The sequence below is a fragment of the Zootoca vivipara genome, chromosome 2, assembly GCF_965207765.1.
Source record: "Zootoca vivipara chromosome 2, rZooViv2.hap1.1, whole genome shotgun sequence".
In the NCBI taxonomy this organism is placed as follows: Eukaryota; Metazoa; Chordata; class Lepidosauria; order Squamata; family Lacertidae; genus Zootoca; species Zootoca vivipara.
Window position 1 is genome coordinate 41,627,791 of NC_142584.1, and position 14,447 is coordinate 41,642,237.

A 14,447-nucleotide genomic window follows, 5' to 3' on the forward strand; every position below is an offset into this window, starting at 1 on the left:
GCTCCAAGTATGGATGTGCTATGACTGCCAGTGTGGTGTAGTGGTTAAGAGCGGTAGACTCGAAATCTGGGGAACCTGGTTCGTGTCTCCACTCCTCCACATGCAGCTGCTGGGTGACCTTGGGCTAGTCACACTTCTTTGAAGTCTCTCAGCCCCACCCACCTCACAGGGTGTCTGCTGTAGGGGAGGAGGGGAAAGGAGAATGTTAGCTGCTTTGAGACTCCTTTGGGTAGTGATAAAGCGGGATATCAAATCCAAACTCTTCTTCTACTCTGCTTCATCCCGAGTGTTAAGGCTTTCCAACATGCTTGAAGGATATAGGAGGAAGAGAATAAAATTTAACATGCGCTCCTTGCTTGCTGAGGTTAGTCAGGGCGTATGAACATGCATCATGAGCACAGAATTCATTATTTTGGGATGTAAAGCTGCTATCCTAACTGAATGTACTCAGAAATGAATCCTAGAGAATTCAATGGTGCATAATCTAAACTAGAAGCAGTGCATTGAAGAAGATTCACTGTTTTAAATAGAAGAAGCATTTGTTAAAGCAGTCTAGACCACGTTATCACCCATAAATATCTACAATGTCGCCACTGCTCAAGCTGATTCTCACTTGATTGCATGTGATACCAGTATTTCTTCCACTGTAAAGATAATCACGACCCCTCTAGCTGTGTGGAAGAGGATGTCCCTCCCCAATTCAGTGGAACAGACCACCAATGATGAACTTCCAAGTAGTCTCTCAAGTAGTACAAAAGCAATATTGGGCTTCACTTTTTGCAGTCTGTTGTAGGATCAGTGCATACAATGGAAATTTTTTTTAAAAAAGTATTCTAATAATGTGGAAGTCTAGCACAAGAACCTCTTGCACAATTCTGTAACAAGTCTTGTAGAAGAGCTCAGTATTAAAACACAACCCAAAAAACAAATGGAAATAGATACTGCTTCCCATAAAAAACAACAACACAAGTCCCTATTTTGCCCATTGTGAAACATGGTATCTAAGGCTGGTAAATGTTTACTCTTGTGCAAATGCAAATGGGAAGCCACCCACCCTCAGCTGATTGGAAAAACACACACACCTGGATTTCTTTACATTTAAAACTGCATAGCATTGTTTGCTTGTATGTGCAGTGAGCATGTTAAAAGGCACTTTTATTGTGAAAACACCAGTGCTTGGTTGCAAAATTGTATTGTTCAGGCAGCACCTTGTGCAATGAAGATGGTAGTCACTAGGTGGCAATATACATACAACATTAAAGCATCAAGTGGCTGATACATATTGTTGGTTTCTATTTATCTTCTTTCCTTTACCAATTATCATTCATTAACAACACTGCCTCCCCTCCAAGGATTTCAAAGCAGCATACATGCTTCTGCCCTTCCTCCATTTTATCCTCACAACAACCCTGTGAGGTAGGTTTGGCTGAGGGATAGTGATGAGCTCAAAGTTACCAAGTGAACTAGGGGGATTTGAACCCGAGTTTCCTTGGCCTTAATCCAACACTCCACAACTAACTTCAGTTGACATTTGCAGTAGCTGTGAGGACAAAATTATGGGACACAAAAAGATTCAGGGAAAATAATATTCTGTTCATTCTGTGTTGTGATCTCTTGAATATACTTCAGTGCTGAGCACCAGATTTTGAATATCATAATCTTTTTTCCACTGTTAAAATAATGTGGTCATCATCCATCTTTCTTTATAAATTATTCCTTTTTCGTTTGCCTTTGGGGGTTTCTTAGTGTCTCATTAGGCAGAGAACCGTGATCATTTATTGCTTCTATATAAGTAAGCTGAAGATAGCAACACTTTCCTTAGGACCAACTCAAATGTCACAAAGTTGTGGGCCACCTTTTGCGAGTTCTCCAGAACACTTCATCAGGATAGATGTTGAGCAAACGAAGGTTTTATAGAAAAACCCAGAGGTGATGTCATTTGAGTTTAAAATGATTTAAGATGGAGAACAAGAGATTGATTAGATTAGCCAAAGAAGGAGCTGTGCTTGACAGGTTTCAGGATACATGCAGATTATTGGGACAAAGAAGCAAAATTGGGTCTTATGTTTTTGATAAAGTTTGGGAAACACTGATCTAAATGATTTGGGGAGAGGGCATTACAATTTTTAAGTTTTTATAATTTGTCATTCTGTAAATGGGTATGTTTCAACATATACTTGGATTGCCTTACTGGGTTTGGGGGGAATTATACTGAGGACAAGATGGTTGGACAGAGGACAAGATGGTTGGGACAGTGTTCTTGAAGCCACCAACATGGGTCTGACCAAACTGCGGGAGGCATGGAGGACAGGAGTGCCTGGCGTGCTCTGGTCCATGGGGTCACGAAGAGTCGGACACGACTAAACAACTAAACAATAACAATACTGCAATGGCCACTGGCCACAAATGATGAAAAATCTGACTGCTCCAAATTTATAAGCTAGGCTGATTCTTTAAGGGGATCCACAGACTGACACAAAGAAACACCAAGGCTTTGATTGAGGTAGGCAACATGGTGCCTTCTAGACTCTGTTGGACTCCAACTCCCATCAGCTCCGGTCAGCTTAGCCAATGTTCAGAGATGTTTGGAGTTGTAGTTCATCAACTTGTGCTCACCATGTTGACTACCCTGGGCTTACACTATCATCTATAAACAAGGTAGCCACACCCCTGGGACACAGTCCAGGTTAGGAACTGCTTCTGCAAAGATGGGACTAGATGAATGTACATTATTACAGTTCTCATTTTCCACGTCCGACTTCCTGTTAGAGTTGGCTGTTGTTGCTGTTGTCGACAGCCTTCCTTTTATATTTCATTGAGATAATCCTGGTCAGGATAGATCAGAAAGCCAGTGAAAAGGCTGTCTGTCCAGTAAGGGTCATAAAAGAGTCCATTCTGTTCCGAGTAGAATATCTGCAGCCAGACCTCATCATCCTGCTTCAAGGACAGGATAGTCGATCCAGAAGCTATGTCATGGTTCCCGGTATTGGCATCGAACGTTTTTATTCTGTACTGCCCGTTGTGCACCAGCCCAATGGCCAAGTGTTTATTGGCCAAAGTGATGTCGTAAGTGAAGTAGTAGACGCCAGGGATGCTGCACACAAATTTCCCGCTGGAACTGTTGTAGTTTGCACCTTCGTTCATGAGGATCTTGTCAAATTTGATGGGCAGCCTCTCTCTCGGGTAGCTTTTGGTCACTGCAACAGAGAAGGCGGATTTGGCTTTGTTTGCCCCGCAGCTGCAGGGGCCTGGCATCCCAGGGTCCCCGAGGGCTCCTTTGGGGCCTTTCTTCCCCACACCTCCGCTTTTCCCGGGGTTCCCCTTCAGGCCCTTTGGACCACGAGGACCAGCTTTGCCAATGGCTCCCACCTTTCCCTTTGGCCCTGGCTTGCCGGGATTTCCTGTCTTGCCTTGTGGACCTAGGAGAGAAATGGACTTCCGTAAGTGACTGGACACTTAGCTGCCAGCGGAGTTTTAGGGTGTTTCCAAGACATTGCTACGTGCAGGAGCAATAGCTACGGCCCAGGATGTGCAATTGGAATTCCTTCTGTCTATATTGAGTTTGGGGGCAGGGCAGCATTTAGCTACTTTATTTAGCTGCTTTAAAGTGTCAGTATCTGAGCCTGGAAAATTAGCATACATCATGATAACATACACACAGAAAATAGGTTCTGGACTTTTAAAAACATGGTTTGAATCCAACCCTGCGCAAAACAAGTTCTGCTCATGCTCACCAAGTTCAATTTCTCCCTCCTCTCCCTGTGCCACCCCCCCCCCAATCTGCTCTCTGTGTGGGGTGTCCTTCAACCCTCTGTAGCAGATTTTGAAGGTAGGTGAGGGGCTGCAGGGGAGAGGAGGGGGATTTGTTGCACATGTGGAAGTCTGCTGTGTGAGGCGAGCAGAAATGTTGGATACATGCCACTATTTTTAATAGAAAAAGATGGAGCGCTGACTCCTGTTTGAAGGCAGAAGCATAATTCCCATAATTCTTTACCTCATAATTCCCTTTCACAGTTTTAATACTGATAGATCATTTGGCTAATATTAATGTTAATATTAATATTAATAATAATGCTGTTGTCCCAATTTTCAGGAGACAATGAAACATCTTATAGCACCATCCTTGCTCAGACTATGTGAGATATTAGCACCTGTGGCATTTCCACAGAGTCTCGTGAGAAACTCAAGCCTCACGACTAAAGAAAAGGGACCCATCATAGTTTTCAAACAATAAGATCTCCAAAATGTGGGATGTAAGGCTAGGTGCAGTCAAGTCACAACAGTTCCTAGAGTGACCACATAGAGGGACACCTGACCAGGTCAGCAGCAAAACTTCCTGCCACTGATCTGGGAGGGTTTTCCTCTGTTTGTAATTGAAGTGGGCGTTACCTGGCCAGGTAAAGTCATTGGCCAGTGTCCATTTCAGTCTCTTTCGATTTGGACTTCAAGCAAGCAACATCTAAGGCAGTGTTTCCCAACCTTGTGCCTCCAGATGTTTTGGGACTACAACTCCCATCATCCCTAGCTAGCAAGACCAGTGGTCAGGAATGATGGGAATTGTAGTCCGAAAACAGCTGGAGGCACAAGGTTGGGAAACACTGATCTAAGGAAGAGATCTCTTGGCTTCCAGCCAAGAGAACAATGAATCTGCTTTCCCCTATGGAGCAGATTCAGCATGTAAATACTAATATCTAAGCTAGTCTGCCTCTTGAGTTGTGCTGCATCTCAGGAAGTCTGTAAGTAAACTATTTTCATACTTTTAATGAGCACTGTGTTGTGTCTTTTAAGAGGGATAAAGGGGAAAATCCAGGAAACATATATATTATCCTATAGGCTTCATATAGATTTCTCAGGAGACAGATGAGGTGATCAGGCACTCCCATTTCTATGGCAAGTTCTTAAAGAAATGGGAGTGCCTGATCACCTCAACTGTCTCCTGAGAAATCTCTATGTGGGACAAGAAGCTACAGTTAGAACTGGATATGGAACAACTGATTGGTTCAAAATTGGGAAAGGAGTACGACAAGGTTGTATATTGTCTCCCTGCTTATTTAACTTATATGCAGAATTCATCATGCGAAAGGCTGGACTAGATGAATCCCAAGCCGGAATTAAGATTGCCGGAAGAAATATCAACAACCTCAGATATGCAGATGACACAACCTTGATGGCAGAAAGTGAGGAGGAATTAAAGAACCTTTTAATGAGGGTGAAAGAGGAGAGCGCAAAATATGGTCTGAAGCTCAACATCAAAAAAACCAAGATCATGGCCACTGGTCCCATTACCTCCTGACAAATAGAAGGGGAAGAAATGGAGGCAGTGAGAGATTTTACTTTCTTGGGCTCCTTGATCACTGCAGATGGTGACAGCAGTCACGAAATTAAAAGACGCCTGCTTCTTGGGAGAAAAGCAATGACAAACCTAGACAGCATCTTAAAAAGCAGAGACATCACCTTGCCTACAAAGGTCCGTATAGTTAAAGTGATTTTCCCAGTAGTGTTTTCCCAGTAGTGATGTATGGAAGTGAGAGCTGGACCATAAAGAAGGCTGATCGCCGAAGAATTGATGCTTTTGAATTATGGTGCTGGAGGAGACTCTTGAGAGTCCCATGGACTGCAAGAAGATCAAACCTATCCATTCTTAAGGAAATCAGCCCTGAGTGCTCACTGGAAGGACAGATCGTGAAGCTGAGGCTCCAATACTTTGGCCACCTCATGAGAAGAATCCTTGGAAAAGACCTTGATGTTGGGAAAGATGGAGGGCACTAGGAGAAGGGGACGACAGAGGACGAGATGGTTGGACAGTGTTCTCGAAGCTATGAACATGAGTTTGACCAAACTGCGGGAGGCAGTGGAAGACAGGAGTGCCTGGCGTGCTATGGTCCATGGGGTCACGAAGAGTCGGACACGACTAAACGACTAAACAACAACAACATAGGCTTCATCAAGCCTGAGCAACCGTTTTTGCTGTGCATGAAAAGGGAATGTAAACTCTGCTAACTTTGAAGCTTGCTAACACAAGCTGGGATAGGATATATTAAACAATATCTCATCCACATTCCTAAACATTCCCCCACAAAAATCCAAACATGCAGGCACAATGTCTGCTGCACTGGTAAAAAGTCCAGTTTTGTTTGTTGCACCTTTTGGTTTAGAAGGGACGTGGCTATTAGGAGTGTCTTGAAAAGTGCCTGCACTTCAAAATTTACCAGTACACCATTAATAAGGGCAGGTAGGCACCCAACTGGGACTGTGTTGGGATTGACCCATTTGGATGCTCCTGCTTTGTGTCACTTCCTATTGCGACAGACTGAGCTTTCAAAGGGAGCAGGAGTCTCTTACCTTCCTCGCCTGCCTCCCCTTTCTCCCCGTCCTTTCCATCTTGTCCGTCTTTTCCTGGGAATCCCATCCTTCCCATCGTCCCGGGGGACCCTGGAGCTCCAGGCACACCAGGAGGGCCTTGTGGTCCTGGCACGCTGCAGATGATCTGCTTGGAACCTTTCTGACTTTCTGCTTTCGCAAAGCTGCTGAGGAGCTGACTGGCCACGCAGGGCACAATCCAGATAAACAGAACCAAGGAGATCATGGTGGCGCCTGTAAGAAATCAAACACAGACTGTTATGGGCTTGTATTGCAGCAGGCACACGTAAGCGCCACAAGGTTCGGAGCAGATGAGAGTGACAGGGTTCAAATCCATATGCATCACAGGGTCCATGTCCAAAGAACTCTTGGTGGGAAAGGGCTGACTTGAGCATACAGGCAGAGGATGGCGGAGCAGCTTGGGTGGCACAGTTCTGCTAGGCACAGCACATGAACCTGATCTATCTCAAGAGCATTCCAGAATCAGAGGCTGATGTCGTGCTGGGAGCCAGTCGCACTGGAATAAAGACCCAAGGCTGGGTTAGCAATATCCAGTCAACACATGGCCTGCCCTGACACGCCAAAGCCTTTGTGAAGCCTTGTGTGCAAATTCTTCCTTGTTTAATAATAAACTTGTCATTTAGCTTTTTATTCATCCTCTCCCCAGACTGCCAAAATCCCCGCCTGGTTCTTTCTGTTGTCGCGTTGCCCTTCCGATGCTGTTTGGATTTTGAAAGTTTGCAGCCTGAGGAAGATGAAGTTAAACAGAAGTGCTGCAAAATAAATAGCGTTAAACAGGTCACACCAGAAGTAGAGGAAGCTGGTGTGAGCCAGGAAGGTGACGTTTAGCTCTTTTTATCTGTTTCCTTCCTTCACTGCCAAATTCCTGGGCAGCTCTTAACTACTGCCATGATGCTAACTGCCAATCAAGTCCTCCTTAGACATATGAACGTACATAGGTTGCTTTAGGCAAGCATCAATACCCATTTGCTGTAAGGGGATTACTGGAGATAATTTATATGGAGTTCTTTGAGGACTCTTGACTGCAATGTAAATGCTAAGCATTATTGCATTACTACTATTACTCAGGGACTCAGGTGGCGCTGTGGGTTAAAACACAGGAACTTGTGTTCCTTTGGTGGTGAGAGATGTTGGGGTTGGCCTAGGATATGGTTGTTCATTTGTGATTGGCTGTGGTGGTCTTTGTTTCATGTGTGAGTGGGGTGTGTGGGTGTGTGTGTGTTTTGGATCAGGTTAGCCATATTGATTTGTATGCTGTTGGTGGATTTTTGTCATTGTCTTGTTGGGCTGTTGTTGGGTATGTGATAAAGGGGAGCCATACTGGGGTGAAGTCGTCTTCTTCTTCTATTTGTCCCCGTGTCTGTTTCAGAGATGGATGATTGTTATTATGTCCTGATATGCAAAGCCACAGAATTCAAACAGGATGTACGGGACTTTCTTTTTAACTTGACTGCATGTAAGAGTGTTTGTGTGATATATATGAATGGGTGTCGTTTCCTACTCTGAACTGTAGAGATGGGAGGAGTATAAATTCCAGTAACAGAACATAAAAAATAAGACTGTCATCACTTCCCAAACCAATCCTCGGATCTGGGTTGATAGGGAAAAAATTATGTGTGCGTGGCATATTGGGGGGCGGGAATGAAACACACACTGCATCCTTTGGCATGGATCTTCTCATCTCAAATCACTTGCTGGAGAAATGTGTTACAAATTAATGTTATTTACGGATTAAGAGCATGCAAAAGCAGGGTGGGGGTGGGGCTAGTCTCTGAAAAGTCCCCCTCCCCCGCCCCCACTATTTCCCTCTGTTTTCCAGCTGCTTTGCACATACTGAGCAGTTACTGGTGAATTGCTCCATTAATACTGAACAATTATTGTAGTAATACCTGATGTCTGAAATACACAAGCTGGTGCCTATTCAATAGCATCTCCCCTTGTACCTTTTCAAAACCAGATGTATAAACTTCATCAAATTCTCATGCCCCTTTTGTTAGCCAGAGGGATGGAGGGGTCACAACCAGGGCCTCAGACATAAAACCTGCCAGAGCTCAATCCGGGAAAAAGTAGAATAATGAAAAGTGAATGGGTCTGGACATCTGCAAAGTATTTCCCCGTCATGGGAATGGCAGCATTAAGCAATGACAACCAGTCCACACACACATCTGAGCTTTAGAGTCAGAATTTCCAGGTCAAGGACTGTAGCCTCCAGGCAGTCTTAATTTTTAAAGCACTGAGGAGCCAGAATAAATACATGTTCCTTCCACTCTGCCAGTGGTAATACCAGCATTTATAACTTTGCTTTTTAGGCAGAGAAATCCAGCAGCTGAGAAACAACAGCTGCGGAACCATTGCTGAATCTAAAGGCCAGCCACTTTTGCTGGATAGAATGGAAGCACGGAAGGTGGTGTTATAAGAATTTTAAGGTCTCAAATATAGAATAAATATTCATAAATGCACACACATGTAAATATATGAACCATGTGTCTGAAATAGCATGGGAGAGCAATCCCGAAGCCATTTTGACTCTCCCAATGACCTCAAATATTCCTCTGCAGGAAGGGAGGCAAATGGGGAAAACCTTCCCATTGCCTTTTTGCTTGCAAATCCTGCCTTAAGGGTGTATTTGTGTATGAATAGGGTGAGCCTGTGACCTGGATTCAGGAACTAAAGTATTAACCATCACAAAAGAATTGCCGGACTGCCCATGCACCTGTAATGCAATCAGTGACCATTATAAGGTATCCTGGCAGGCAGGATTTGTGCTGTAGATTGCCTCCTTCTGTGATGTATGTGGTAAAAGGTAAAAGTAAAGGACCCTGGGCGCTTAAGTCCAATCAAAGGCAACTATGGGGTTGCGGTGCTTTCAGGCTGAGGGAGCCGGTGTTTGTCCACAGTCAGCTTTCCGGGTCATGTGGCCAGCATGACTAAACCGCTTCTGGCGCAACGGAACACCATGATGGAAACCAGAGCACATGGAAATGTGATGTATGTATGTATGTTTTAGGGGGGTGGTCTTGGGCTACAGGGTGGGCAATTTCAAAAGTCTATATAAGGGCTCAAGCACCATTGCTCAGGGTTCTCCTCCCTCCTACGTGTGATGAATGAGGACCCTGCTGCAACAGTTCCTTTAATAAAGATCAGTCTTACTAGCAGCTTTGTTTCTCAATATACAGTAATACCTCCGCGAACGTCCACCCCGTCGACTGTCCAGTTTGCTGAATATCCGTGGCAAACCTGGAAGTATGGGTTACTTCCGGATTTGCCACTCACACATGCGCAGAAGCACTAAATCGTGCTTCTGCGCACATCCCGGACTCAAAACAAGGTAACACTGTACTCTGGTTCCTACCGATAGGGAACCCACTTAATACCCCTGGAATACCCCATAAAGGAAAGAGAGCAGTTTTTTCTTATAACAGTGGGAAGAATGCACTTCCTCCTTCCTTCCTTCCTTCCTTTTTTATTTTATGCTGCAGAGGGGTTCTGTCCAAGAAAAGGACTGGCTTTGGCCTCTGAAGCTCATCAGCTGGAGCCTTTGAGATACAGACTTGTAAGATGTTTAATTCTCATACACAGTGTGATTTCCAGCTTACATATAAGGCACTCACTCTTTCTTTCCAAAGCAAGAAGGGTCTAACCCAACAGTGTTTGAAATTAGCCAGGCACCAGGCACATTTTACACCTGGCTTTTGACTGCTTGCAACCAAGTGAAGATGCCTGGGTGCTAGGATGGCGCCTGTTAACTCCACCATCCTGGGGATCGTTGGATCTGGACTGTTTTCGCACACTAATACCCCACCCTGTAGAATTCTATCAGTTACGTTTTATCTGCACAATTGAAATGAATTTCTGGAACCAAAATGCCTTTTCTGTGCAGCCTGAGCAGGAGCAGTCACCATTAAGAAAAAGGGGTCAGAACAGGCCAATACATTTGTGGACTGTCCCTGGATCAAGTGACTTCTCTTCTTTAAATTCTCAAGGCTCTTAACTGAGCTCAAGATTGTCATCTGAATTAGCCAGAGGTTTAAGTGAGAATCAATCACAGTCAATCATTTTAAAAATCATTGCCCCAAAATAGCAACTAGACATTCCGTTTTGGCAACAGTAACCTTGGTTCAAGGAGCCATTTGACACCTAGCTTATACAGTCATACCTCGGTTTAAGTATGCCTCGGTTTGAGTACTTTCAGTTTAAGTAGCACAGATATAATTATTTGCTGACTCATCAGTGTTGTGCTTAGAGAGCCAGACAAGACACAGGGAATCCTACTCCGCCATGAGCCTCTGCACCAGTCACCAGCTCTCAGCCTAGCCTACTTTACAGGCTTGTTGTGAGGCAGAATGTTCCTTGAGAAATGCTGCTATATTTAGGTCGTTTTCCCTTCAAACCACCTTCCATCTGATTTGAAAACACAAAGCCACTTTCAGGGGGGCTGCAGGCATGGGGAAACCAAGCAGGTAATGGGAGTTGAGTGAAGACATCCACCTCCATCCCCTCTGTGGTGTGGACAGCAATGTGCGAATGAAACTTGAAACACAGCAGTGGGAAACCACCTCACTGTGTTTTCAGCCACTAAATGTGTACATAGCCTGAGTTCAACAGAAGTCGCAGGAAGTAGGTATGGGACTGTGGCCCAAGTCTACATTTTTGCTAAGTTCCAGCTAGCTTGCCAATGGAGAGTTGTCTGAGGGAGAGGTAATCTGCAGGATCTAAGAACAGGAATTGACTGGTGAAACGTAACAAGTCCTATTAGTTATTGTTGTTGTTATTGTCTTTTGATTTTCTCGAGTCCTATTTGTTGAAAGGAAGGTGTTGGTGAAATCTCACCCTGCAATTCTGTAATGGGGGAAAAAAGAAGCTGGATTCCATTGTAGACTGTAGGATTTGATGCCCATTTTTATTCTATCCTTTGACAACTGAATATGAATCCAGCCGTTTCTTGACAGTAAATAGTTTAAACTCACTTTCATCTTGTATCTTTCAAATGTTGTAACCCACAACGGAACCTAATGGTGAAGGGGTACTAAGAAATTGAATTGTTATTATTGATTTGAAGCTATTTGGAAAGATGGGAGCTTTTTGTTTTTTGTTTTTGTTTTGCTTTCACCTGAGCTTTTGTTTGGTAGATAAGCGGAGCAGTCTCATCCCATTAGAAACTTTAATTTGACCTCCAAAGGCAAAAGTTGTTTGTCCCAAAGGTTTCATGGCAACTTCCACTTCAGACCAAATCTGCGTGGCTACAGCTTCTAAACTGTTGGAATTTGTGGGGGGTTAAATTTACCCCTGTCTCTAGGAGAAACAGGACTAGGAGGTTAGTATAAAAACAGCACACCCACTGATCAAAACCCAATGACATGACACATAGGAGCCATATCCTAGCGGCTGAGGGGGCTTTGGCCCCCCAATAAAATACTTTAGGGGGCTGTGCCCCCAAGTTGATGGACATTGCCATTTAAATGGTGTGCATGCACCGCTTCATGTGATCGGTTATGTGGGATGGGGCGTACCTGGGCCCTCACAATATTTTATTCAGGTTGGCACCCCGACACAACACGTTAAGGGTAGCATGGAGTAGTAATTGTCTGGTGTGGAGCTCAGCAAGAGAGAAGAGAACATTACCAGGAATGAATTTGGCCCCTCTCTCTGCCCCCCCCCCCATTTCAGAAGTTGGAGCTTAGCTGCTATTGAACCAGCACGACGATTCCCTGGGTCTCTTCCTATTGCAAAGTTTCTGTGCGCAAGAGGAAAGTTTTACAAGGGTTGCACAGACAGACAACTCTCGTAAATGAAACACAGCATTTCCCCCCAGTGCATTCTTCCTTTTAACTTGCAATTGACTCGATTAAGGAGTTCCGCCCAGTCTGCAAGGAATTAACCGTTCAAAGACTGCCATCCTACGCACTGTTAACCTGGGACGGTGCCCTCATGAAACCCGAGGGGATTGACTTTTGAGGAAATATGTATGGGGGCTGCAGGGTTGCAATCCTGTGCACACTTTCCTGAGAATTAAGTGTGCGAGTGGGATTCACAGTGCAAGCCTAACCATACCTCCTGAGAAGTAAATTGTAGTACTGAATTCATTGTGGTTTACTCCCAGGAAACTGGGATTAGGGTTGCAGCCTTTGTAAAATGCATTGGCTCAAGCTGTTACATCTTGTTTAGAAAACATTTCAGTAAATAAAAATAGTACTCACAAGCACAAATGTCTTCCAGAAAAAGATCCTGACATCCAGTAGAAAAGCTGAAGAATCTCAAACAGATGTTTCACCGCAGAGCATAGTTGTCCAGCTTCGTGGGATTCCTGGCTATTCTTGCAAAACCTTTCCTTTAAACGAAGGGCTTGCGATTTTGCATTCTCAAATGCCTTGCTCGACGTTAGCAAAAATGGGTTTCTTTCATCTGCATTCCCACTTTTTTTGCGGCGGCTTCGGCTTTTTGGCTTAGCTTTGCCAGAGGCATATTTTGATTATTGTGTAATGTTTGAGCTTCTGCCTCGTGTCACGTGAGGCAGGGAAGAAAACGTTACACACATGCGGCTAAATGCTTGGAAGGCTCCGGATATTTGAGAAGAAGAAAGGAAAAAGGAAAAAGCCCTGCTCTGTGGAAGCTCAGAAACTCCAAAAGGGGCAGGAGCCACAGACAGAAGAGTGGCTTGTGTAAGGTCACCTAAAAGCAACAAGAGACTCTAAAGTCCAGAACATGCTTGGCTGGCAGGCAGAATCTATTTTACCTGGCTTCAGGCAGTCTAGTCAAATCTCAGCCAGGCTTTGGCCAAGAGTCTGGTTACAGTTCCACTCATATGGCATGTACAGTACTTCGGTGTGTCCACACTGGGTGTTTTAAAATGGATTTCCCACTCTTTCTCCTGTGAAAAGTGAGTGAAAATTGACCTAACCCAGGCACCCCCAAACTGCGGCCATCCAGATGTTTTGGCCTACAACTCCCATGATCCCTAGCTATCAGGACCAGTGGTCGGGGAAGATGGGAATTGTAGTCCAAAACATCTGGAGGGGCAGAGTTTGGGGATGCCTGACCTAACCGATGATACACCTTTGGAAGCGGGAGAGGCGATGCAGCTGGTAGGGGGAGAATGAGTGGGCGCTGCTAAAAATCCTCCATGTGGACGCAGATTATATGTCAGGGATTTGCTGGATGAGGAGGAGTGCATAGCTGTCAAGTTCTCCCTTTTTTAAAGGGAAATTCCCTTATGCTGAATAGGCTTCGTCGCGAGAAATGGGAAAACTTGACAGCTATGGGAGTGGTGGAAGCTACTAGACCAAGACACACACACCCCCACTCCAGAAAGCAGAGAGGAAGAGGATTTGTAACCTGGTTAGCCCAGCGACTTCCTTCCCTCCCACTTCATGGCTTTCAAAGTTAACCTTTGTAATATATCATTGCATTTTCCAATTCTGAAAAGGTTTAAGTAAATATAAAAAGGGAGAAAATTTTTCATTACAAGTCTTCAGACAACCCCGCTAGTGATGTTAATTGCTTAGTGATCTTTCAAATATCGTATAAATTTACTCGTCCTTTTGGCATACTTGATCATGCTGGTTTTCCTGTCAGCTTTGCCAATTCCTCAAAGTCCATCCTTTGCATCTGCCACTCTTATTTCGTTGGTACTTCTTGTTGTTTCCATTTTTGGGCTAAAAGGATTCTTGTCACTGTAGTTGCCTACGTAAACAGTCTGTTATCTTCTCTTGGCAACTTTTCACTCACTATCCCCAATAAAAAGGCTTATGGTTTGTTAACGAAAGTATTTTTTAAACATTTTCTTTAACTCATTATATATCATTTCCCAGAAAGCCTTTATTAGGGTTGCAACTCTTAGCTACTGGAACATGACATAAAGACATAATGAGCCCCTGTATCAGATCAATGGCTGACCAGATGTTTTTCTCACAGTGGCTGGTAAGATGCTTATTGGAAACCTGCAAGCAGGATATTAGCACAAAAGCACTTTCCTGCGATTTCCAGCAACAGATAATCATTAAATTGATTATTTTAAAAACAGTTGCAAAGGCCGTCAGTGTAAAAACATTTCCAAGGGACTCCTGAAA

The 14,447-nt window shown here is 44.2% G+C and overlaps 1 protein-coding gene across 1 annotated transcript; it reads right to left on the reverse strand.

The window, feature by feature from the left end:
- Positions 1–1,137: 1,137 nt before the first annotated feature.
- On the reverse strand, positions 1,138–12,874 carry C1QTNF2 (C1q and TNF related 2). The gene is made up of 3 exons (XM_035104936.3): positions 12,579–12,874; positions 6,343–6,594; positions 1,138–3,419 (listed from the first exon to the last, which is right to left on the reverse strand). The coding sequence occupies exons 2-3, from the start codon at positions 6,584–6,586 to the stop codon at positions 2,806–2,808; spliced, it is 858 nt and encodes a 285-aa protein (XP_034960827.1). The 5' UTR covers positions 6,587–6,594; positions 12,579–12,874; the 3' UTR covers positions 1,138–2,805.
- Positions 12,875–14,447: the final 1,573 nt, after the last annotated feature.